This window comes from Blennius ocellaris (genome assembly GCF_963422515.1).
Source record: "Blennius ocellaris genome assembly, chromosome: 14".
NCBI lineage: Eukaryota > Metazoa > Chordata > Actinopteri > Blenniiformes > Blenniidae > Blennius > Blennius ocellaris.
The window spans coordinates 17,862,940-17,887,448 of NC_137663.1; the positions used below are offsets into that span (position 1 = coordinate 17,862,940).

The 24,509-nt window shown below is 41.2% G+C and overlaps 3 protein-coding genes across 3 annotated transcripts; all 3 read right to left on the minus strand.

Moving 5' to 3' along the window:
• Positions 1-384: 384 nt before the first annotated feature.
• LOC308139069 (palmitoyltransferase ZDHHC23-A-like) lies at positions 385-4,080 on the minus strand (the record flags this gene model as incomplete). The annotated part of the gene is made up of 4 exons (XM_080508396.1): positions 385-658; positions 1,199-1,366; positions 2,581-3,198; positions 3,962-4,080. The coding sequence occupies 4 exons, from the start codon at positions 4,078-4,080 to the stop codon at positions 385-387; spliced, it is 1,179 nt and encodes a 392-aa protein (XP_080364522.1).
• A 4,729-nt stretch (positions 4,081-8,809) lies between these two features.
• LOC308139469 (V-type proton ATPase catalytic subunit A) lies at positions 8,810-14,125 on the minus strand. The gene is made up of 15 exons (XM_080508929.1): positions 14,043-14,125; positions 13,446-13,535; positions 12,837-12,965; positions 12,462-12,676; positions 12,230-12,367; positions 11,997-12,148; positions 11,747-11,909; positions 11,516-11,624; positions 11,278-11,400; positions 11,089-11,203; positions 10,844-10,907; positions 10,525-10,728; positions 10,171-10,265; positions 9,665-9,836; positions 8,810-9,548 (listed from the first exon to the last, which is right to left on the minus strand). Exons 2-15 carry the CDS (start codon positions 13,525-13,527, stop codon positions 9,456-9,458), a joined length of 1,854 nt encoding a protein of 617 aa, XP_080365055.1. The 5' UTR covers positions 13,528-13,535; positions 14,043-14,125; the 3' UTR covers positions 8,810-9,455.
• A 1,561-nt stretch (positions 14,126-15,686) lies between these two features.
• Positions 15,687-19,066, minus strand: LOC308139883 (actin-binding protein WASF3-like; the record flags this gene model as incomplete). Its single annotated transcript, XM_080509468.1, has 8 exons — positions 15,687-15,844; positions 15,981-16,276; positions 16,382-16,603; positions 16,831-17,015; positions 17,113-17,230; positions 17,304-17,457; positions 17,543-17,677; positions 18,934-19,066. The coding sequence occupies 8 exons, from the start codon at positions 19,064-19,066 to the stop codon at positions 15,687-15,689; spliced, it is 1,401 nt and encodes a 466-aa protein (XP_080365594.1).
• Between the last annotated feature and the right edge of the window lie 5,443 nt (positions 19,067-24,509).

Genomic DNA, 24,509 nt, shown 5'->3' on the forward strand with positions numbered 1-24,509 from the left:
GCAAACATGCTAACGGAAAGTACCACATGTGAGGATGTGCAATAATTCTGAAATGGCTTAAAGAGGGTAAATTAGCTCTTTTGGACTTTTCTTCACCGTCCATCCATCTACACACAGCTTAATCCATGGATGGCCCTTATACATAGCTCCACATTTATCTGTCCAGCATATTCAGACATCCAAACACCATCATTTAGCAGTTAAAACAAAACAACTACAAAAAAATGTCTTAACTTGCAATTTTACACTCACTATTAAGAAGCAGAAACAACAATAAAAAAAAAAGCATAAAGACACGATAAGCTGATTCTCAAAAATACAAGATGAACCTCTTCTCACATATCTGCCATAACTGTGTGTTATCATGTCAAGTACAAAGTGAAACTAGACCAAGTCAGTGCGGCTGGAGCGGGAAGGAACTGAAGCATCTGTCATGGTGAGGAACTCAACCCAGTTCTGAACGAAGCCACGCGAATACTCCCCCGTGTCCACAACCAGTCCCCACAGGCGGCTCTGGCCCGTTTTGTTCCTCAGGGCCAGCTGAGCCTCCCGCTCCGTCACGTTGAAGCTGATGTTCAGGACCTGAGCCAGCAGCAGGTAGAGCAGCCCGCCGGTGACGATGCTGCTGTACCAGGCGCAGGTGAAGCAGAGCGCCGTGCTGCGTGCACAAAGACAACCAAGGACACCAGGTCAGTACAACTCGTGCAGAAATAGGAGTGGCGATTTATTTATGCTGAGAGGTCACGCAGAGAATTGCATCTATATTAATAACAAAACAAAGAGCATTCACTCAAAATGTTCCATTACTGTAATGTAGTAAATAGTTACCACATGGACTTTCCCCCCCCAAAGAAACTGGGAACCAACACAGGAACTTTCTGTGTCTTGCCCGCTGGATGCAGGGTGAAAGATTCCATGTACTTTTGGAGCTAATAGGTTGTTTTTTTTGTTTAGGTTTTTTTTTTTACTATTTGCAATAGTCTTCGAAGTAAACTTCATTGAGAAACTGCATTCAAGTAAAAAATCAGCAGGACGTTGCTCCTTGATAATAGAAAACACAGAAATTATCGTTTTCAATAGTAATGATGAAAAAAAAATACAAATCAATGAAAGTTTCCCACAATGTTGACTTCTGATGTCATCTTACATTTAGTTTTATGGTCAGTGCGGACAAAACATAAAAAGAGGCCGACTGTACCTAGACTGACTGTAAACGCCGGGGCAGTAGAAGAGTGCCGTCACTAGATACTGTTGAGGACAGAGGCTGCAAAGCACCAAACTGATCCCGTACAGAGAGGTCAACACGAACACACAGAGGGTCAGCAGAAAACTGCGATGGTTTGCCTGTCCAACACAGCTGTTTATCCTACAACACCTCAACACAGACACACAAGACATTAAACCAGTCAGACCAGGTGAAAGCAGCAATAATCCGCCTCCATACAGCTGCAGTATTATGAAAAAAAAAAAAAAGGTTTCACTGATGCTTTTTAAGCATTTGTAGTAAAACTACTAACATTAATTCATGATGTCTAGTCTGTCTGCTTGATATGCTACAGGGGTCAAGCGGTGGTACAGTGAATCGAGAACTCTTTCCTCACAGTAAAGGAGTTTGCATGGCCTTCGTGAGTATGAGTATTTTCACCATACCTTTTTTTCTTCCATCCAAAAACATGTATGTTAGGTCACTTGGCTCCCCTTGGTGAGTCTACGTCGGATAAATTGTGTACAGAAGGTATATAGTTTTAACAAGTTCACACGTAGGAAGATTGATATTAAGCCTGCTGTTTACATGCTGCTCATTAGCAGTCTGGCCTTTATTTGCCCTCTGATGGACTCAAGTGTATCTGGTTTCAGGTCATATTGGGACACTGTTCCTAGAGAGAAGACACACTGAGCTAAAGGTTTTTTTTTCCAATATAAATGTTTTTTGCTTCTGTACCAATCACTAAGTTAAACAAGTTGCACATAGTTTTCATTTGGTGGGGGGTCCACAACCCTGGGCCTCAGAAGGTTAATGTGAGTTGTACATGTTAAAAGAAAACCCAAATGACACACTTTTAGGAATAAGATACGCAACCATAGTTGCAGAAATCTCAGTAGCAGGTACCCTGAAAACAAATGAAGAAACTGACAGACAGACCTATCATACATTTTTGCATTTTTTTTTAGAATTACTTTTTTTTTTTTAACCCATTTGGTGACCATTTACCTTCTATTTAACAAGTTGGCTACGTGCTGAGCAACACAATTCTTATATCATTCTTTTGAAGGTGTCAAGTCCTCATAAATCTGGTGTACCACAGCGCTGCAGCACGTATTGCATGTGTACTCGACAAAAGAGTTGCATGTCGAATCTGATGGCAAAATTAAATCCCTCTTAGTTGGAAGACAAAAAATTTTTTAATTGGACATTTTGTTGAAAATGCAGTTGTTAGTGCAGTAATTGCTGGGCAGTTTTCTCAGTTATCACAATTTCTAAATTGTTCTGTTCTCCCCTGAGAGCAAAATACACAAAGTTCACTCACGAGCCACAAAAAAAAAAAGATGTCTAAGTGTGTGAATGTAAATCAGACCCACCAGATACAGTGGTGATCCAGACGCTGCACGCATGACCTGCAGGTCCGACAGTGTCCGGCTCGCGGGGGTCGCAGCATTTTGCACACTGCACACCGGCTCCATCTCGCTGTTAGCGTGTGTTTTGTTGCCTGCGGCTCGGCTGACGTCCCAGAAGTGGATCCATTACTGAGTGCAGAGTCCTTTCCAGCCTTTTGATTGACAGTTTGTGCGTTCTGGGGGGAAGCAGTTACAAATCCTGGGCCTCTCTTGGTGTAAATAAGAGAAACTATGGTGAGGATCATGCCAGCGGTTGCGGCGAACACCTGCAGCTGGCCGACGTCCCCACGGGGCACAATCTCTGTGATGAAGAGGTAATACATGTAGGCCAGAGAGTAGAGCGCGAGGGTGAGGAAGAAGAGGGTGCGTCTCTTCCGTCGGTGTGTGGCGTAGTAGTACCACAGCACCAGGCCGGGCAGGGCTGTGAGGATGATGACGCCCAGCAGGTAGTGCAGCGCTGCCACCCTCAGCAGCAGAGGCAGCAGCAGGAGGGCGGGGATCATGGAGATCTCCAGGTGCTCCATCACGGCGCCGAACACAGGACACTGACATCCACCTTTAGAGGGTTTATCTTTCAGCCACCTACGGGGGGGGGGGGGGGGGGGGGGGGGGGTGTCCATCAAGCTACGTTCACTAAAGTCATTAATATCACTGATAAAGATGGATAAAGAGGCATGGAGGAAAAAATTGTGGTTACTCAGAGTCAAACAAAGACCTATGAAGAATGACTGCATGTCCCATATTTTTCCTCTATTTGTTGTACAATCAGCTATTTGATGGGATTAATCTCATAAGGCATATTGTATGATGTAGTCATTATTCAAGGCATCTATCAGGAATAAATAATATATTTTTTTAAAGTATTTAACTTCTTGGATCCTCTACATGACAGGACCTCAAGATTCCTGCAACCAGCGGGGCACAATCATGAATAATTTCACACTTCGGGAGATTTGCAGAGTAGTTTTTATTCCAGAAAGTCCCCACTGTCTGGTTTATAAGCATCTGTGGAGCCAGGAAACTGCCAAGCAGAACATCAGCAGCTTGTTGATTCACATTTTGTAATTTGTTTTTGTAGTACCAATGGAAAAAAAAAAAAAAAACAGAAAAATTAAATGACAGCGTAAAACAAAACGTATCTTCTCAAACTTTTTAACCTCTGCGTTCTTCCTCTCGCTCCCGTCCATCGTTTTAAATTTCTTGCCGACCGTACCGGCGTCAGCAAAGTGTGAACAGCTTCCAAGAACACTGAGGCTGAGTGAAACTAAAAAGCGACACCTGCTTGCTTCTCTCTGAGCCAGTGTGATGAAGCATACTGTCACCCTCCTCTTCACACCCTTCATACCTGCTGAAGGCTTCATCCAGATCTTCACAGTCACAACAACATCCGTACTGGTAGATATCACATTCACAGCAACACATTGGATCATCGGGCTCTGGCGGCTTTAACTTTTCCCATTTCATAATGGCTTGCTAAAAAAAAAAAAAAGGAAAAAAAAGGATTATTTAAAAATTCACAAGGTGCCAACTACACAGCAACAAAAGAGCTGTAAGATAGATGTTTCGTAATCAACAAAAGTAAAAGTGGATATTTCAATTATCAATGAAAAGCCAAATAAAACAAGTGATTTTTTCCCTTTATTGTTTATTTGTCTGTGAAAACAGCTAAGACTTTCAAATGAATTAATTGCAACGTAATATTATTTGCTATTTTACAAAAGTCCAAGTAAGAATACCCTTAAAATTGATGTAAACAGTAACAGTGTGTTCAAATCAAAAAGGAACTAGAACAAATCAATAATACCTCATTGTTTAATGAATAGCTGTTAAAAATGATGGAATATATATTTCTTAATGTTATATAGTAAACATTATACTGTATGAACTGGGTAAATACATATTTTCCTGGACTCACACTACATGTTTAACCCTGAAAGATCTTTTAATATTTTATATATGAACTAATCAGATCTAAAATAAGAAGATTCTCAGCCTTGTTGCATTCCTGAGAGCTTCAAATCTAATTTGTTAAAACAAGGACACAAACTCTACAGGGACAAAGTATCTGGGCCAGCAAAGACAAGATACAACCACTCCTAAGAGGTTCTTGTGATTTTGTTAAATTTGAGTTCATCATGTAGTCTGATTTGTAAAGTAGGGTTATCAGCTTGACATATTCCATCTGACAAGGTTTATAATACAACTAACACATATTTACAAGATAAACATCCAGAACACACAATTAAGAGTTTGTGAGCCTGTTGTATTTTTCGTTTGCCAACATTTGCACAACAGGCAATTAAATGTAAGTGAATATTGCTCAATAATGTACAAAGATAACAAGGTGTGAGTTGGCAAAGAGGCAATTCATAAAGCCACAGGAGATTATTTCTTTCAGCTGACTTACCCTTTGTGTTTAAATCCAAAAGACAAAATCATCAATGTATGTGAGATGAAATTACAGTTTCCAAGCCAGAGTTTGGCGATTCCCCGGCAAACGGAGTACAATTGTGAAGAAGTCGCCTTGTCACCAAACTCCTTCTGTGAGCATTGAAGAGGGAAAAAAATAAATGAAAAGAGCAACCCGGTTTCTCATCAGTCATTTGTGTTGAAAAAGAAGACGGGCGCTGCTGGTGACACTGCATCAGTGCAGTGGGATGGTTTTCATTTCTTGGATTCCCACGGTGGAAGTATCCCAACGAAAGCCGACTTAGATTCCTCCTGACAAGTGGTCTGATATTCTGTTGCATCTGCCAGCTCACTTCTCCTATAACTATCTGTCTCCCGTTTCAATAAATAGCTCACAAGTTGTTCTCAAGCATACTTAGGCTGCTTCAGCTTTAAAGTTTCTATGAGTTGCCTTTTAACACCGACCTGCTTGTTAAATATAGGCACTGCACATGGGCTGAAGGAGTCAGACAGGCAGGAGTCTTTGCATACCTCTTTCCATAGCGGAGGGGTTAAGATGAAGGTGTTCCCAAACACCGCAAACAGCGGCACTGATAATCCACACGGAGCTGGATGAGGGTGCATATGAGAAACGTGACAGATGAGAGAGTTGAGCGATGATCCACAGGGCAGCCCCACCCGCTGAGATCATATTTCCTCCCATAAGCAACCTGACCTCGCTGCTCGCACAGAAAACTCTCGAAGACTTTCTGTGTGTGTGTGTGTGTGTGTGGGTGTGTGTGTGTGAGAGAAACCAGCAAGCTCCAACCATGGTGTTAATGCATCTGCCTGTTTCTATGCATCGCGTTATGTGTGTGACTGGATTTTGACACTGACTCTGATAAGTGGGAAGAGTCAGAGGGTCAGAGCACTGACAGGCCCTGAGACGAATCACCTACCTCACACTTTCCCAGCTCATGAGCACTTCAACAGTGAGCCAACACAACCTCTTTGTTCTAAAATAACGTATACCTTTATTGTCTATACTGCCCATTCAACGTAATTATGGTCAAGAACACAATACCTGCCAATAATGGAATAATTCTGAATTTCTGGATGTAATAAAGTGCATAACGTAATACCTGTAAATAGTACAATAAGATGTTTGCTTAATTATCGCAATACAATTCTGCTAATAATGTAATATTTATTGCATTATTGAAGTAGCATAAATAAAAACATATAAGAACTGCAGCTAATAATTTAATAATACATAAACAGGTAGCATTTGTTGGAAGTAAACTTTTTTTCAGCTTTTGTGCAGTTTGTTTATCAATAATATGCGTAGAGGAAGGAATAGTCATCGTATTCCTTTATTGACGCTACATTCTCTGCAACGCTCTCAAGTCATGGTTGTAAAAAGATCTTTTACGATTGAATTTATTGCATTATTGGCAAGATCACCTCAAATGCAAAGACCATGCAAACTTCACACAGGCGGGCGCAGACTGAACTGAAAGGAGGTCATCCTGGTTGTGAGGTGAGAGTGCCAACACGTGGATTGTTTTGTGGATTTTTCTCAATAAACAAATCTGGCACTGCACAATAAGAGCAGGTTAGTAAAAATGTGGGAAAGCACAATGGGGTCTGGAGGACAGACAGTAGCGCCAGGAAACACTGAATGTCACTAAGCAAATTAAAGACGTAGCATTTGAGACGATCTTCTGACTCAGTTTTAAGTATTTCATTGGCTCCTAAGTCCTCCTGCTTAGTTTGTAATATCAAATTTTTCCTCCATCATTGCCACAAACGATTTTATATATTTTATGTTTCTATCTGTAATGGGGATCATTTATTGACTTAGTACATTAATTTCCTGCAGACATACTGTAACCTACAAATGACCTCATCTTAACATTTACCTCACTGAATCCACAGCCAACCTTAAAACAAGTCTTCACCGAAGGAAATATGAATATCTTCAAACGGGAAACCAGATTTAGTTTTTTGAGCCCACACAGGCTCCGTGGGTTAGTTTGCAATCAGGTTGAGGCTGCAGCCATGCTTTACTCCAAACTTGTCACATACTAAACACGACTTCACACACACAAAGAGAAATGATCAGTATTGCTCTCATTCCTCATACCTCTCATAAATACACTCCCCAGCATATAGACCCCACCAGTCTCTGAGGACATTGCATGGACTTACATTCATTTCCAACAGGTTTAAAGCTACAAACACGAGCCTTCACCTTGAAATGTAATGATTTTCCGGTGGAGAGCCAAGCTTTGTCCCCACAAGCATGACAAGTCCTCATACCCTTCCCACACACACATGCATACGGCCCATCAAGTCTTTACAAAGAGAGACGTAGTGAAATCTTAATGTCGGCACTGCTCTGCGTCTGGCTGGACTGAATCAATGCAGAGAAAAGTTGCTGCTCTTGCTCCTGCGGGTTTTGCTTCCATTAGTCTTAATGGAGGCCGGAACCTGAGATAGCGACTCTAATCTATTTTGGAGGATTTAATGCTGGGGACTGGACCAACATTACATGCTGAAGATTACGCATCAGCACACTGCTGAGATGCTGCGTGTGCAGCAAACAAAGCATGACAAGTAAACGGAGTGGACAAGAGAATAAGGGTGGGAAATGTGCAGTGTGTCTGATGGGAAAATCGCTCTGCTCATCTACTTGTACGAAGGCTTTGGGCAAGGAAAGTGACACAGATTTAAAAACGAGGCAGTAAATGTTTATTTGTATGAGAAATGACATCTAAACAGAAAACAGGTCATCTATATTGATTTAATCTGCTACAGTGTCTTCTGTCCTGAGGCGTAATCCACGACTATCTGACTCCAGTAACGTGGACACTCATGTTTGTCTTCATGCTTTAAGCAGTTCTTTATGCTTCTCGTTGTGCCTTGATTAGTAGAAAGACATACTTATATGTAGCTGCATACATGTTTCCTCTTCTAATTTATCCAGCTTATCTGTTTCGTGGTGGAACATTTTGAAATGGTAATATTATGCTTTATGTTGCAGAGTTCAAACAGCTGAGTTTTTTTTTTTTTAGGCAAAGATTAATTTTTACATATTTTATAATTGCCAAAAATAACTGTATGATTTCCATTTGGCAATCTGAATTTTAAGGAAATTGTCCCCCCTGGAATTTAATACTTTTGGAACTCAAAATCTAATCGATTGGTCCTCGGATGATGACAAATCATCCCTGAAGATCTCATGCAATTCGGGGGAATATATACAGCAGAAAATATTATTGGAGGCCCTAATTATTCCACTTAAAATTATAAAAAAAACAACTTGTAAAAAAAACTTGTTTAACCTTTATCATAAGTGTAGAAATGGTTTAAAAAGAATCCATCCATTTTGAAATTTATAAATATTGTGTATGATGATCACTGATACTTCAAGTTTGGTGAGATGGAAAAGTGAACCTGAGGTAAGAAAATATAAAAAAAAAAAAATTATTTAGAAACAGAACAATAAGACTGAATATTATAGATTGTTACAATCAGAGATTTTCATAACTGTGAAATGCAGCTTCAAGAACATTTCAGTCAATCGCAACGTTCAAGTTACGCCCCCTGCAGTTCAAATTCTGTTATTGAATGTATGAGAAGTCATGAAGTAGACACGCTTGCTAATATCATTAAGTTTGAACGCACCAGACAAGCGCACTTAATGGGAGCAAATAAATACAAATTACAGAGGGATAAAAACATCCATAACTAAACAAACGAGAAACTTGAAGTCATTTTTCTTTACATTTATTTTCAGGAGACAACAATGTACCATGAATATAACAGTTGAAACATTTGTTTCATCACAAACTAACAGTCATCCATTCACATTTGAATAAACATCATCAAGTATATAATTCACAACATCACGATCACATGTACGAGGTAAAAGGTGGAGGAATGCCTTAAACCCCTTGATAGACGTCAGTGACTGTCCCTTTATTTAGTTGCATGTTCCCATTTCATTAATAATCTGTAATAATCACTGTTACATCTGAGGGGAAAGAAACATCCGTTTCCACTCTTGGTTGCAGCGAGTCGTTGAGTGCAAGTGCAGCACCTGATTGTGGCCCACTGGATTCAATTACAATGGGATCCAAAGGTGCCGTGTGACGGATTGAGACGAGGCGCTTCTGGATTCGCTCAGGAATTAAGTTTTTTTTTTTTTTTTTTTAGCCGTCTTTGAGGGGAATTCCAAATAATTCAGTTTTAATAGGCAAGTCAAAAATAGGAAAATAAAATTAAGAGAAATTTGTGCTGGTCAAGGAATGTTTTAAGGGGATGTAAACATCAAGAAACAAGAGTTCACATAACTGAGGAAGACGTTCAGAACACGGGCCGACTCATCTGCACTATGTCACACAGCACTGGGGGTTTGGAGGTTTGGGGGAAGAGCGGCAGGAAGCTCACTCCTCCAAGGTCCGGAAGGAATTCTGCATGTCCTCCACCAGCTGGGCAAACTCGGCTTTTATCTTCGCCTCTCCGTCTTTAACAGGGTCCTGAAGAAATTGTTGAACACAAACAGGCCAGAATTAATCACAACGTTTGGAAAATACATTAAAAGCAAACGGAGAAAAAGAGGTTTGTCTACAAAAGGAAGAAAAGAATCCCGTACTTTGAACTTCATAGAGCTGATCTTGTACAGGGTCTCTCCCATGTGTTCCTTGATGATGGCCCAGGTGATTTTGTTGTCACTCTGAGCAGTGGTCTCCACCGCGTGTCGGGCCATGTCGTAGAAAGCGATCATGTTTGACAGGATGCCGACGGTTTTGTAGAAGGGGCAGAACCTGTGAAAAACAGAGACGGAAAAACGATGGAACGACAGAAAAATAGAGACGTTGCTTCATGACAAAACTCAAGGCACCGCTTTCTTTTATTTTTGTTTGTTTGACATTAAATAGCACAAGAGAGATAAATTTAAAAGAAGTGATATCGCTGTGGCTCATGGCTAAAGTTTCACGAAAAAGCCGTCCAATCCGTCTTCTATACCCACTTTATCCAACACCATAATGCAGCCCTCAAGAACTACCTTTCATAATAGAAGTCCTACAAATCATAAGAAAATAGATCTTTGAAAAAGTCTTATTCACTGTTTCCTTGCAGACGCTGAAGACGCGTTACCTGTCGTAGGGCGTGTAACCATTCTGCTGCAGGAAGTCGTCCTTGATGAGCTTCGCCACTTCCAAAGTAATTTTGTCAGACTCTGCAAGGGAGGCCTTTAAAGAAAGGAACCACAAACGTCAGTCCATCGACTTCCTCAGGAAGTTGTTGAATTGAAACAATTTGACTGTCTGCAAGACAGATTTTAACCTTCAAATGCATCATGCATCCCAAAAATAAATAAATAATTCAGGGATTAAATCAAGTGTTTTTATACCAACATCTACAGTCCCTTTATCAGACCCACAGATGTCATGACATCGTGCTCCAGTCCAGCAGGTGCTGTTTCCCCGAGCCCCTCTCACTTTGCCTCACCTTGCCTACAAGTTGCACGATTTCAGCAAGGTCCTCCTCCTCCTGCAAGATCTCCTTGGCTTTGGTGCGAAGAGGAACGAACTCTGGGAAATGTTTGTCGTAATATTCATCCAGAGCTCGAGTGTACTTGCTGTAGCTGATCAGCCAGTTGACAGAGGGGAAGTGTTTTCGCTGGGCCAGCTTCTTGTCCAAACCCCAGAACACCTACGAAAGAGAAAAATAAACCCCCCACCCCCCCAACACATCCTGTCAAATTTGTCAAGATAAAATACCGAATGCAAGGTGAATCAAGTTGAAATCAAAGGCGACAATTCTTTACCTGAACGATTCCCAGTGTGGCTGATGTGACGGGATCTGAGAAGTCTCCACCAGGGGGCGACACACTGAGAAAAGAGCACCGCATTAAAGGCAAGTTCACAATTTCAACTTTATTTTCTAGTTTTGTTCTGCTCGGTTGCAAATGTTTTAGTTTTTTCCTGGTAAAGGTTTAAAAACTGAGCTTTTAATATTGAAAATCCCGTTCAGTAGCGGTGTCATCGATCTAGCTTGAACAAAACGACTCACGCTCCCACGATGCTGACGCTGCCTTCTCTCTCGGGGTTCCCCAGGCACTTCACACGTCCGGCGCGCTCGTAGAAGGAGGCCAGTCGGGCGCCCAGGTAGGCGGGATAGCCGCTGTCTGCAGCCAGCAACATTCGCGACATCAGTTCACCTCACTGAGTCTACGCAACAGTCACATTGACACAAACTCACCAGCCGGCATTTCAGCCAGTCTTCCGGAGATTTCTCTCAGAGCTTCGGCCCATCGAGACGTCGAGTCGGCCATCATGCTCACGTTGTAGCCCATATCTCTGAAGTACTCAGAGAGTGTAATCCCTACGCAGTACATTATTGAATTAGAGCCATTGTCCAAACTTACAATGAGAAAAAATATGCATTATTTAAACTTCTTTTGTAAAAAAACAAAACAGGATGTAAAGTTACATTATACCGGTATAAATGGACGCCTCTCTTGCAGCCACAGGCATGTTGGAGGTATTTGCCACCAGGGCTGTTCTCTTCATGATGCTTTCAACTTTGCCACCTACCTCCATAGTAAGCTGAAGGAAAGTAACACAGTAATGACATGAACGTACGAACGTTTTTTTAAAGCACTGGAGCACACAGCCCATCCGGCGGGAATCCTAATAACGTTGAATTAAAGCTCAGCCCCACTGCCAACCTCGGGGAAGTCCCGCAGCACTTCAGACATTTCATTTCCACGCTCTCCGCAGCCGACGTAGATAATGACGTCACTGTTGGAGTACTTGGACAGTGACTGTGAGATCACAGTCTTTCCACACCCGAAGGCTCCTGGTATAGCCGTAGTGCCACCCTGCACGCATCTGTGGCACCGAACGGACATAAAGATTCATTAACAGTTGATTTAAGCACACGATTAACACCACAGGGAATACTACAGGAACACTCACGGGAAAAGTGCATCCAGGACTCTCTGCCCGGTCAGCAGTGGATGATTGGCGGGTAGTTTCTCCGTGACTGGGCGAATTTGTCGGACCGGCCACACCTGCACCATGGTGAACTTCTCCTTTATGCCTTCAAACTCCAGCTCCAGAACCACGTCCTGAATGCAAATGGGTCTTAAAGATGAGTTTTATCTTTTAGCCACATGGGAAAGCATTTGTCATTGAAGTGCTTCACCCACAGAAAGGTCGTAGTTTCCCGGAGGAGCCAGGTACGTGACGGTGCCTCTGTTACGAGGCGGAAGCATCAGCTTGTGCCTGATGAGGGAGTTTTCAAACACCATCCCGTAGATATCTCCACCCGTCATGTGGCTGCCCACCTGGGGACGAAAACATCAAATTACACTCACGGAAAAAGAGGAACCGTAAAAAAACAAACAAACAAAAATTATAACAAAAAATCTAATTCCTCACCCGAAGGCTCTGGCCGGGGTTAAATTCCCATTTGGCGTCTCTGTTGAGTGCGCCGATGTTCACTCCTCTGGGGATGTAAATACTTTGGGTGAGGTCATTGATATCTTTTAGTGGACGCTGGATACCGTCAAAGATGGAACCCATGATTCCAGGTCCCAGCTCGACCGAGAGCGGCTTTCCTGTTCGGAGCACAGGATCTCCCACAGACACACCAGCTGCAGCAGAAAGTTAAGGCCAAATAATAAAAAAAAACAAACAATGAAACTACGGAAAACACCATTTTGCCATCGGCAAAGCGGCTCTTGATTCCGATTCGTTAACTCAATCTGAACCATTTCAACAATGCTTGTTACAAACTTTTATCTCAAAGGATACATGTTTCCTCGTAGACCTGGATAGTTGCCATGTCTCCTTCTAAACGAATGATTTCTCCCACCAGCTCGCTGTGGCCGACACGAACCAGCTCGTACATGGCAGCTCCGGCCATCGCCGTCGCCGTGACCACTGTCAATTAACAGATTCAAAACAAGAAAGAACTCAAATATTAAAGCTCATACTTTTTTCTTTAAAAAAAAAAAATCTTCTGGTGAAGTAATACACATGTTCTTCAGTGTTTTTGTTAATCATACAATTTGTAGTGGCAAAATAAACTATAGTTTAAGTCCATTTCAAAAATACAGCTATAGTAGTTACACTGTTGGGCTGCGGGCATCAAGGAAAACTGTCAACAAGGTAAAACAGCGAGAAATATATGGTGGGAAACTGTGAAAATATATATACTTTAGATGAACCATGGCTTTTCCATGATTTTTGGATAAGGGGGACCACTATCACACTGTTAACCTGTGGTCTTTATCTGTATCTCGGTAGATTTTAGTCACAATGAACTCTTCTGCTAATGAATACAATGAAAGTGTTTTGATCACTTTACTTGACATCACATCAGGAGTTGCCTATTTATCGATAAATCCATAAAAGCCATACCTGGTCCAGAAACCCCATGGACGTAACCAAACCGGCTCTCTCGCTCCTCATCCTGGATCTTGGGAAGCTTTGAAGTGTCCATCTGTCTTACTAACCCCCCCGAGGAACAATAATTAACACGTTATACAATACCTCGTCGTTTCTAAAAAAAAAAAAAAAACAAACAAACAAAAAAAACAAGACACGCAGTCAATATATATTTCCATTTATTTGACCCCTGATGATGACAGTGAGACTTGCTATTAAGGTTGTTTTTTTTTTTTTTGACAAATGAATGACCAAGAGTAGTAAGGTCACCCACCACCTCTGATAGAGATACATTCATGTAATCTGTCACCGCAGGCTGACTGCGAATGAAACAACACTGTTGGTCGTTGAATATGTGTTTGTTAACAACACACACACGCGCAAGACAGAGTAAAGCTGATTTGTGCGTGTGCGCGTCTAAGTCAGGTGACTAGCTAGCAAACACGAGCCTTCATCTTCATCTTCACCAAGTACAGGTTAAGTTATTTCAACGACAACCTACCCAGTGTGTTTAGCCTCACACACCTGCCATAACAGACAAACTTAGTCGCGCTCGGGTATTTGTCTTACCTTAAATTCCACACAGTCGTCCAGGTTTCTTCCTGCCCTAGCTGGCTAAAGGAGGAGCTTTTGACTGTGCTAATCACCTGCCGAGCACCGGACTGTCACGGGAAGAAAATCTCTCCATTCTGGCTCTGCGGGCTTCTTATGCTACAGTGCAGTTGGACGATCTGTAGAGCCAACATGGCGTCTGATGCGCTGCAGTTTCAGAGTCGACGACCAGTTCCGTGTTTGCACAAGTCCATCGAGCTCACTACTGCCCTCTGCAGGACATCAACTTCCTTTCAATTATTTATTTCTCCTTTAATCCGACGGTATTTATCCTTCCAGCAGTGTGTTGCGCGCGCGCGCGCGTGTGTCTTTATTTATTAATCCTTCAACTATTTTCCCCCACATTGCATTTTGCCTTTATTCTTCTGCCGTTTTTCTCAATTAAACTCTAAACTATAGCTTGAGTGAACGTTAATATCATTTGTACTCGTTTGTGCATTATTGTCATTCATCATGTTTGCTATCTACTTCACTGAACATGGAAAAACAGCCCTCCTTCATTGTGATCAACTTTTCTTCATCAGAACAATAACATTCATCATGCTGACAGTTTCAATGAACCACTACAGAAAAAAAGATGTGTAACATTAAGCCGTGTTTCTGCTTGCTGCGTTATATATGTAATATCTCAGTGAAGCAGCAATAAACATAAACAAAATAACAATCACATGCTCTTTAGCTGTTTTTAAAATTTTATTACATTTTGCAATTTTCAAACACACAACACAAGTAAAAACCTAACAGCAGTAAATATCAGTATTGAGACTGCTCATGATAGTCACTACACATACGGTAGGACAGTGAAATGATTACAAATTGAGGTAGAAATGACAAAAAAAAATGTCAAATGGAATTAATCAACAAACACTCACATAATGAGGAGTTATACATTTAGTTCAAACATTATTAGGAATGTGATATTTCACAAACTGATAAACATAAACTGTTAAACCCTCCATTACCTGCCTGCACTTGTTTACAATTTTAACAGGATTTCACCACAGCACACATTTCAATAAAAAATACTAAAAGCACAGGTGCAACTAGTAACATGGCTCTGTTTTATTCAAGTGTTCCACTTCGCCATGACGTTGTGACCGTGAACCAACATGCACAATGCAAAGGCCCTGAAACTGAAGCAGCTACATGGAACTGAGCCAATCACTTTATGTATTATTCATCGCTGTGTGTTTTTTTTTTTTCCCTGCAGTGACATGTCAGAAAGGCTTGTAGATAATTTGTGTTCAAGGATGAAGTTTGTTTTTACTAAATAGCTTTGTCTTTGGACCTTCAAACTGCCCAGGTTGAAATACTAATAATTACTCACATTCTGTCAGTAGGAGAAATAAAAGAATATATGTGTAAACATTTTTACTTTTTGTAAACTTTGCACAATAGTGTGCAGTTGGAATCACAATTTAATCCATAAATATGGTGTCAAAGGTCAGGTCATTTAGTTTCTTGCAGAAGTAATGATTATATATGTTCATGAACATCAGGTAGAACATTTATGGCTCGATATGCTGAGTCCACTAGATGGAGCCAAATGAAGCGTTACTTTGAGGCCACAAAGTAAAATTTGACCCCTGATGTTGTGTGTGCTCAATCTGACCACTCGTTTTCCTCAAGTTCAGAGTCGTCCTCGGAGTCGCTGTACTCAACCGCAATGCGTCGGGAAAGAATGGTGGCCACGTCGTTCCCCACCGGCTCCCGCTTGTTCTGCTGTTCCTGCTGCTCCTGGACTTTCTTCAGCTGGATGCCTGATTCGGACACGTGCGTGTTAAATCAGGCGAAAGATTGTGATGGCGAGCATCACACAAGCCAGAAATGACCACATCTGTATTCTTCTAAACAGCAGGCACGTAATGTAAAGCAGCCGACGTCGCAGGTACTCACCCATGCGAATCGCCGACAGCAGGTCACTTCTCGCATCTCTCACCGGCATACCCTCAGTTCTGCCTTCGCCGTGTGCTGCGAGGTGTGAGGGCGCTGCTTGGGGCGGGACGGGTGGGGGCGGTGGCCCTGGGGGAGGGGGGATCATGCGAGACCCCGGGGGAGGCACCGGGGGAAGAGGATAGCCTGGGCCTACATGCACAACTCCATTATGTGGCATTGGTGGCAGAGGAAATCCAAAGGCCGTCTGGGCTGATGGGATCGGTGGTCCGGGGGGGACGGGAGGCGGGTGGGCAGAGCTGTGTGACGGTGGAAGAAAGAGGATTAGGATTGCTGATGTCGGAACACCGATATTATATTTGAATCTTTCCCCCATATTACGCAAGCGACAAATCAAAACATACTTGTAATCAGCAGGCGATCGCACTGAGCCGTTCACCCGTTCTGCGGCATGAGGCTCTGCTGAGGCGTAGGTCACCCTCTTGTAGTTTACATCAATGCTGTGGTATTCATGCTCAACAGGTGGGGACGGGTGGGCGTTCCCAGGCACGTAATCACGAGACTTGGCGTAGCTGCAAGCGGCGTGGGCAGGCACGGGTGGGATTGGGTAGTCGAAGAGGTCAGGCCTGGACGAGCAATGAATGGAAGAGAGTCTCATGCAGACGTATCCACAAACTGGATTAAGGTATACAGACGTTACAGAATGAATGCTGAAGCGTAAAGGCAAATATTAGACCATCATCAGGAAAATGCATCTATTGCTTTAAAAATATTTTTTTTTATTCTTCACCAAAATTTTCAAATTTGCAAAGGTTTCTGTTTCTGAGACAGCGGTACTACATTGTACACCAACCTTCCATCTGGAGAGAGCGAGCCCTCAGACGAAGCCCCTCGCCGAAGAGTCTGCGGATGCCGGTGATCTGGACGCAGCTCTTTGTCGAACGCCATCATGTTCCACTCTTGCCTGCGATTTCGAGCCTTTCTCACCTTCTTCACCTCCCGCTGCAGAGTGCTGCTTTCCACAAATCGCTTCTGTTCCTGGGAGGAAAAAACGGACGGAAAGACAAAGAATTTAGACGAGCTCCTCGTGTATAAGCACATGAATGCATAGCGGAAGAAGAGACGGCGCTCTCACCCTCTGCCTCCTTCTTTCCTTCCTCTTGTCTTCGGTGTCTTGAAGCATTTTTTCTTTCCACAAGTCAAAAAAGTACGACGGGTCTGAGTAGAATTTCATCGCGTCGGTTGAGTCGTCCCTGTGTGAAGAAAACATTCCCACATGATGACGGCAACTTGATGACATTTCTATTGTTCTCACATGGGCAGTACCTGTAGGTCGAGAGGGAACTGAGAGGAGGAGGCTTGTCGCAGGTGTTGTACATTTCAGACACAGAGTTTGAAATGCTGCTTTTGGACAAAACCTGCTGGTCCTGAACTACAGAACTTTTAAACCCCTTCCTCGTGTTTATATCCTGGAGAGAGACTGATAAACAACAAGAGAGATTATTAGAGTTTCATTAAAACAATGCAATAATAATTTGCAGGAAGAATCTCTACACTGAACCAACCCTCCTCCACGCTGGAGTCCAGCTGCGTGACTTTGACCGCCAAACGGTCGATGCGATCCTGAAGAGAGTTGGCCCGCGTGTAAAAGGTGTTGGCTTCATTAAACAGTTCTCCAAAAACATTTTCCGCTTGTTTACCTGCAACCAGATCAAATAACCAATAAAAAGGATGGAACAAAAAAAAAAAGGTTTTTATGATACAGACAAGAAGATGTTTCAACTTTTTCAGATAAATTTCTCCGTCGACGAAACACAGTAAAAAAAACCAACCCATTTGAGGGCTGAGCGGCAGAGCTGAATCTTCTCTACCAATATATAACAGCTATACTTTGCTTGGTATATTGAATTATTTGTTAAATTGAAGTCTTAAGAGACAACTAATTTACTAATCATGGGATTCAGTTTTGTGTGGAGGAACGCACACACACACACACAGACATACAAGCGTGCATGCACACTAATATATAAACCCCATGGCAGTCTCTCCAGCTCAGATGCACTTAATGTTAATGTGTTTGGTATCATTAGACCTGCTGCATTTGTGCCTCCGCCCCAAACTGAGCCTCACAGTAAGCTGGTGGCTTCTGACACACACACACACACACACACACACACACACACACACACACACACACACACACACACACACACACACACACACACACACACACACACACACACACACACACACACACACACACGCCCGTGTGCCAGATGTCCAGGAATGAATTTGCTTCCTGAAATTCACGGTTTTGCTGTATTTCACTCCTGCTGTTACACATATCATGAAGCAACAACTGTCGTCAGACACCTTAACTCTACAAATAAATATTAAAATCAAGCATCTTCTTCAGAATATGAACTCAATGGTGGATACATCAGACAATAATAATAATACATTCAACAATGTGTCGCTATTTATGTACCCTGAGTCTGCATGTTCCACGAAGGACAATTCAGTAAAACACCTGATGATGGTTTCTCATGATTATCATTGGGAAACTAAGGATTGACCCATTTCTAACAGTAAATGCATGTACAGTATGTCATGGCCAATGAAAACGGGATGGAACTTCACACCTTGATTTCTCTTTTTGTTCTTTGTCCAAATGGAGAGAAACTGTAAATTACTCCGCAGTCAAGTCATGACCGATTCAATGTTGTCTCAGTGCAACACATGATCATCATTGGTATCTCTTTGTTCTGGTTTCATCATTCTAGTGTGTGGTGTGGGCCACGCTTCACCTTCTGATTTACCATCACGTCACAGTGACCCGTGTGACATTTTAATGTGAAGCAATACAAACCCGCTGATGTAACGACCCCCGCTTTGAAAACCACGTCAACATTTTACGACCCCGACATTGGGGAATGTGTGTTAACTGGGATCTTACTGAGACTGCTAAGCTGACGGATGATGGCAGACAGTGTGTTGTTGGTCACACATTCCAGCTCACTACCAATCCCATCGGGCACGGCGCCGTGGCACAGGTGCCGGGGCTCGATGTTTCTCTTCACCAGAGGCATGGTCCCGTCTCACATCTCGGCCTTCACAGCTGCGCCGGGAGAGAGGAACGAGCTGACCGCTCGTCGAACGCCGAAACCTGCATCACGAAGAGCAATTAAAGCGTTAATGCTTTTTCACGGAGTAACGTATGTGCTAATGCAACACAGTGTCAGAATGCATTCGGTGCATTGACCTTTAGATTAGACATAGAGAACAAATGAATCAATTATAGTTCAAATAACGGCGGTCAGTGTTTAATTTACTGGGTTTCGCCATTTAAATTCAAAGTATGAACAGCTGTTATTACTTGTTTTGCATTTTGATTACTTTAAAAAGAGTGACAAATGTAACAAAATCAAAATCAAAGCATTGAGGGTTTGGGGCCACTTGATGCTGAAAGTCATAATTTATCACCACCTGTCAAAGTGCTACACCTATTGTATGCTCCTGGTCATTTTTGTAAAGGATTTAATGTGCTCAGCAACAGCTGTTGTATTCAGTAACCTGTGTTTTGATAAGAACGCATTGTAGACAGCAGATGTGGAGATTTTTTGGCAAATTTGATGCTCACTTTGCACACCTTTAATAAATAGACTTCAAACAAGGGATTGAATGATTGTTTGGGATTACATGTAAGTGTGCCAGCACACATAACAATACATTGTTTTGGGTTTTTTTTAAACCAACATTAGCATATTATAAGCACATTTATGTTTGTTATTTATTTATTTTTTTTAGCACCCAACAGGAGGGAGAACAGTGCTATAAAAAAAAAGTTTGAGGTTGGTGTAATATAATGTTATTTATGCATCATGTCATACAGGAAACATGTTTGGTGCACAATCTGAAGTAGATTGCATCCACACGATCTGTTCAGCAAAATATTAAAAGAAAACCAAACAACCTCAGAAACCGCGGTGAAAGGAACTGATGCTGCTTAATACGTATTTCCATCCTGAAAACTCATATTGCAGTTGGCATTAAGTGATTAAAAACAAGCTATTTATGCACAATATTTAAAAGTCCTGCACAGCACTCGATGATTAAACTATGGTCCACATCTTTTATTGGCTCATGTTCTCATTGTCCACTTCGGAGGCAAGTCAAAGCATTTAAGTCAGGTCAACTTGGTAATATGTCTTGGAGACGTTTCGCCCTTTATCCAAAAGTTTCTCCATCAGTCTCCATCAGGTCATCTCCAGCATGAGTCATGACATGAGGTCAAACATTCAGGGCCCAGTTCCTCACACCATAGTGAAGCTGTGCATGACAAGACCTTGCCTCTTTCAGAGAGCTATTTCCAATAGTTTTAATGTGACTGATGTCCAGCCTGCTTTTTCAGCACTTTATCTGTCAATTGATATAGAAAACATATTGGGGTTTTTTCAGCAGCCGCATGATTACAAACAAATCAAGTCATCGAACATCACAAACAACCAGAATATTCCTCAGCTCAAGTATCTTTTAAAAATCTTGTTGCGTCAATGACCTTGCCTTTAAATACTTGACAATGTTGGTCAGCAAAGCGCAAATTGACAGAATATACTATACCACATGTAAATTCTGTGTCTTTTTCAAGAGGGGTGAATCAGTAAATGAATAAAGGGAAAAAGAGAAAGTAACATAAATGAACTGGTCCAATATTTCAAAAAGGTACACCAAGATTTATTAGGAAATAAGTAAAAATGTTGGTTATTTACTGCATCAGGGGCAGAACACACACTGCCATGTCTGCCTACCATAGACTTTCCTCTGGGTGTGGTCGACGCACGTCCTCTCTCTCGCTCTTTTTTTTTTTCAAATCCACGTCAGCACGCAGGGAAGAAGCTGTCAAAGTGGAGTCCGAGTGGTTTCATCCAAATTCAAGCAAGGATCTGTTGGCCTGCGAGCGGTGACAGTCATGTCTGCAGGGCGGAGTTCATCCTGAAAACAAGCCAGCAGTACAATTCACAGCTTGAGCCCAGAGGGGATTTAGCCAGCAGATTTACTCCTGTCATCCAATCACAGTCACCGTGCCAGGCCTCTGACAGCCTCACGTTTATTTCAGGATCTATTAGTCCTATTTTGATGCACGCTGAGCCATTCACAACCTTCTATCCATTGAATATTAATTTATGATTGCAAAAATCGAATCAAATCAAGGAGAGAATAAACATTTCTATAAATAGAAAAGCTATCATATATGGAATAATAATATATATAACAGGGAACTATAGAATAACTTGTCATCCTTCAGTCATCATAACACTAAAATAAAAATGCTAATCAAGCATTTTCTACATAATATGAACCCAATGCAGGATACATGATATAGTTCAGCTGTGGGCAATGTTTAGCCCTTTACATGCTTTGCATGCTGCAAGTTGACCAAAACCAATTGAACAAAACACTGGATCACAGTTTCTCATGATCATCCCTGTAAAACTAAGGCATAACAAACATTTCAAACACTCAATGCATGTATAGTATGCCATAGTTATTGAAAACCCAGATCCACTGTTACACACTCATATAAGACATATTAGTCACTTTTACCCCCAAACTCAATCAGAGGATCCTTTCAGAATTCACGACGACTCCACTGGACATACTTAGTAGATATGACATTATAATGATTAAAATTATATTGATTTTTGAAATACACATTGTTTTCTCATAATAATTACATAGTTTTTCTGAACTAATATGTGAATTAAAACAAATGCTGAATGAACCTGTAGAGAAGTGGTTGGTTCTCTCACCTCACAACATTATATCTGGTTCAAGTCTGTGTGCAGATTCTCTCTGGAAACTCTGGGTTTGTCCCACCAGTCTATAATCATCCGTTAAAGACCTTCCAATTGCCCGTAGATGCTATTGTGATTGTCTATTACCTGGAGATTTTACTGGCCTGCTCAGGGTTTTACCTTCATGAAACAGTATAAAAGATGGATGGATTTTTATTAACAAGGAATATAAATGTATAAATTGATACAACTGTCTCTTTTTCTTTCTGCTTCAACTTTGATGGTCTCAAAAGGTTAAAATCTGTTCACTATTTTAGTTTTTCCTTGTGCTCTTAAAATAATTAATTGTATCTAGTATATTGTGCCTGGTTGGTAATGTGTCAGAGAGCACATCCACTTTCTCTGTTCAACCTCAACATCACCTTTTTTCTTTCACCTCTTTCCTACATCACAGGTCACCTGCTTGGAATTAACAAGAGCAGAGTCCAGCAATCTATCGACATCTCAGTGGAAGTGACCTGGATTAATAGTGAAATGAGACACTCAGATTTTGATTTGAAAGTGACACACACACACACACACACACACACACACACACACACACACACACACACACACACACACACACACACACACACACACACACACACACACACACACACACACACACACACACACACTTCTTTTCTCACAGATGGCATAATCTGGATTGTGGGAGGGAGTAGTCTAACCCAGATATGACGGCTTAAATCTTTGTAAGCACACCGTGAAACTATAACTCACTGTTATTACAGGGGAACTGCTTGTTTTACAGTGACATTATTTAATCCACGTAATCTGTATTGATGATAGATCGAAAGTCAACCTCCCATTTTTTTTTTGTATTTGAAGAAAGCCAACAGACTTACAGGAACCCCCCAAAAAACTGGATAGAACGAGTGGAATACACTCCCACATGTGCGGCAACAGATTTGTTTTTGGCCTTCTGCTTAACTTGAATGAATCAGCTCAGAATCACCAGGCTGCCCTGAGCAGGCACAACACATTGAGGGTAAATTATCGGTCTATTACTTGACTCTCAGCTTTGGGTGGTTTGTCCACGAGAATGGCTTTGTCATTATTCCTTTTGTATAGGGTGACTATATTCTGATTTCCAAAAAAGAAAACCCTTAGTTTGGGCTCAAAAATATTTAAATTATACTCGAAATTTATTTAAAGATGTCTTATAATTTTCTAATATGTAGATTATATATTCACTCTATATTTGTACTGCATCTAAAGTATGCATCATCTGTATGAATGATAAACAATCTATAAAAAAAAGCAACAATAATATCTCTATCATCAATGATGCCCCGATGTCTGATTCTGAAAATAATCATTAATCTTTGACAATAAATTATAGAGAAAAAAAAGAACATGCATTTTGGGGAATTAAATGATAAAATGAAAGACTATTCTGTAAATAAAAAACCAAAACACAAGAATAAGATGATAAATCTGTTTGGAAGTCCCAACATGTGCACATGGCGTGAAAGATTATTTCTTCAGTTTATCCAAAGAACAACACGTTCCTTGCCTTTCTGTGCATACTACTATCGAACCTATTTTAACTACATATTTATAGTGAAACATGGACATTTTAATAAAAATACATCCCCCACCCCTGGCAGCACACGTGCGCATGAGCAAAAGGTGAGGTCGTGTAAGCCAATCAGTGTGGAGGATTTATTTCCCGGAAGGTCGCGGGTTCGATACCACCACCGCCTGGATTCTGGAGACTAGCAAGATGCAGCAGGTGAAATTAATTTGTTCTGATTAAGGATCACCGGTACAGTTTACGCTCCATCAGGCCGTTCATCTCGGTTGCAGACATCAGCTGTCATTGCACTCACATTGCACTCAGGAGTCTACATGGAATTATGTTTTTTTGTTTGTTTTGTTTTGTTTTTTTTAATCTTGAGACGAAGTTACCACGAAGATTTATATCGTAATTTAATAGTTTATAAACAACAATCACTTCGGTAAATGTTAAAGCTTCCATTTTAACTGAACCCATCGGTGAGTAGAGACCCAGCAGAGTGAAATATTGACACAAAGTGAATACAAATTGAGAATGATGATGTTTATGTTGAGTTAGGTTTAGTGAAACAAAAACAACTACTATATATTTTAGTGATAAAGTGTGTCATAGGTTGTACCTAACATTTTATATATCTGTCAGTAAAAGGACAAGCGTTGCAGAGTTATATTTATTTATATATTTTTTAAATACTGAGAAGTCTTAACTTTATGTTTCTTAGTTTACTCCCACAGTCCTCAAATGTATCTGAGGAATATTACTTCACACACTGAAAAAGTAATTGCTGAATATTAGCAAAGTTAGAATGTCTTGAAAGAAAATTACATATTTTTACTGTATTTGAAAGAAGAGACATATCTGTAAGCAAATGAACATAAAGAAATGAGTATTTGATATTAGAACTATCTCAATATTCAGTTTGTTGTCTTGTCTATAGTGTCTAATCTTGTATTGTCAGATTGCAACAAATAGTGAAATCCAAACAGGAACAACATACTTTGATTAAAAAGTTAAGGGATGCAATAGATGATGTTTTTCCATGATTGCGTACATTTAGAGTTATCTGTATTTCATGCGCATAAAGTTAGGAGCAAAGAGGTGAACTCTCTGTGTAGGCTTGGTATTTATTGTATTCCACATCATGTTTGTATTTTT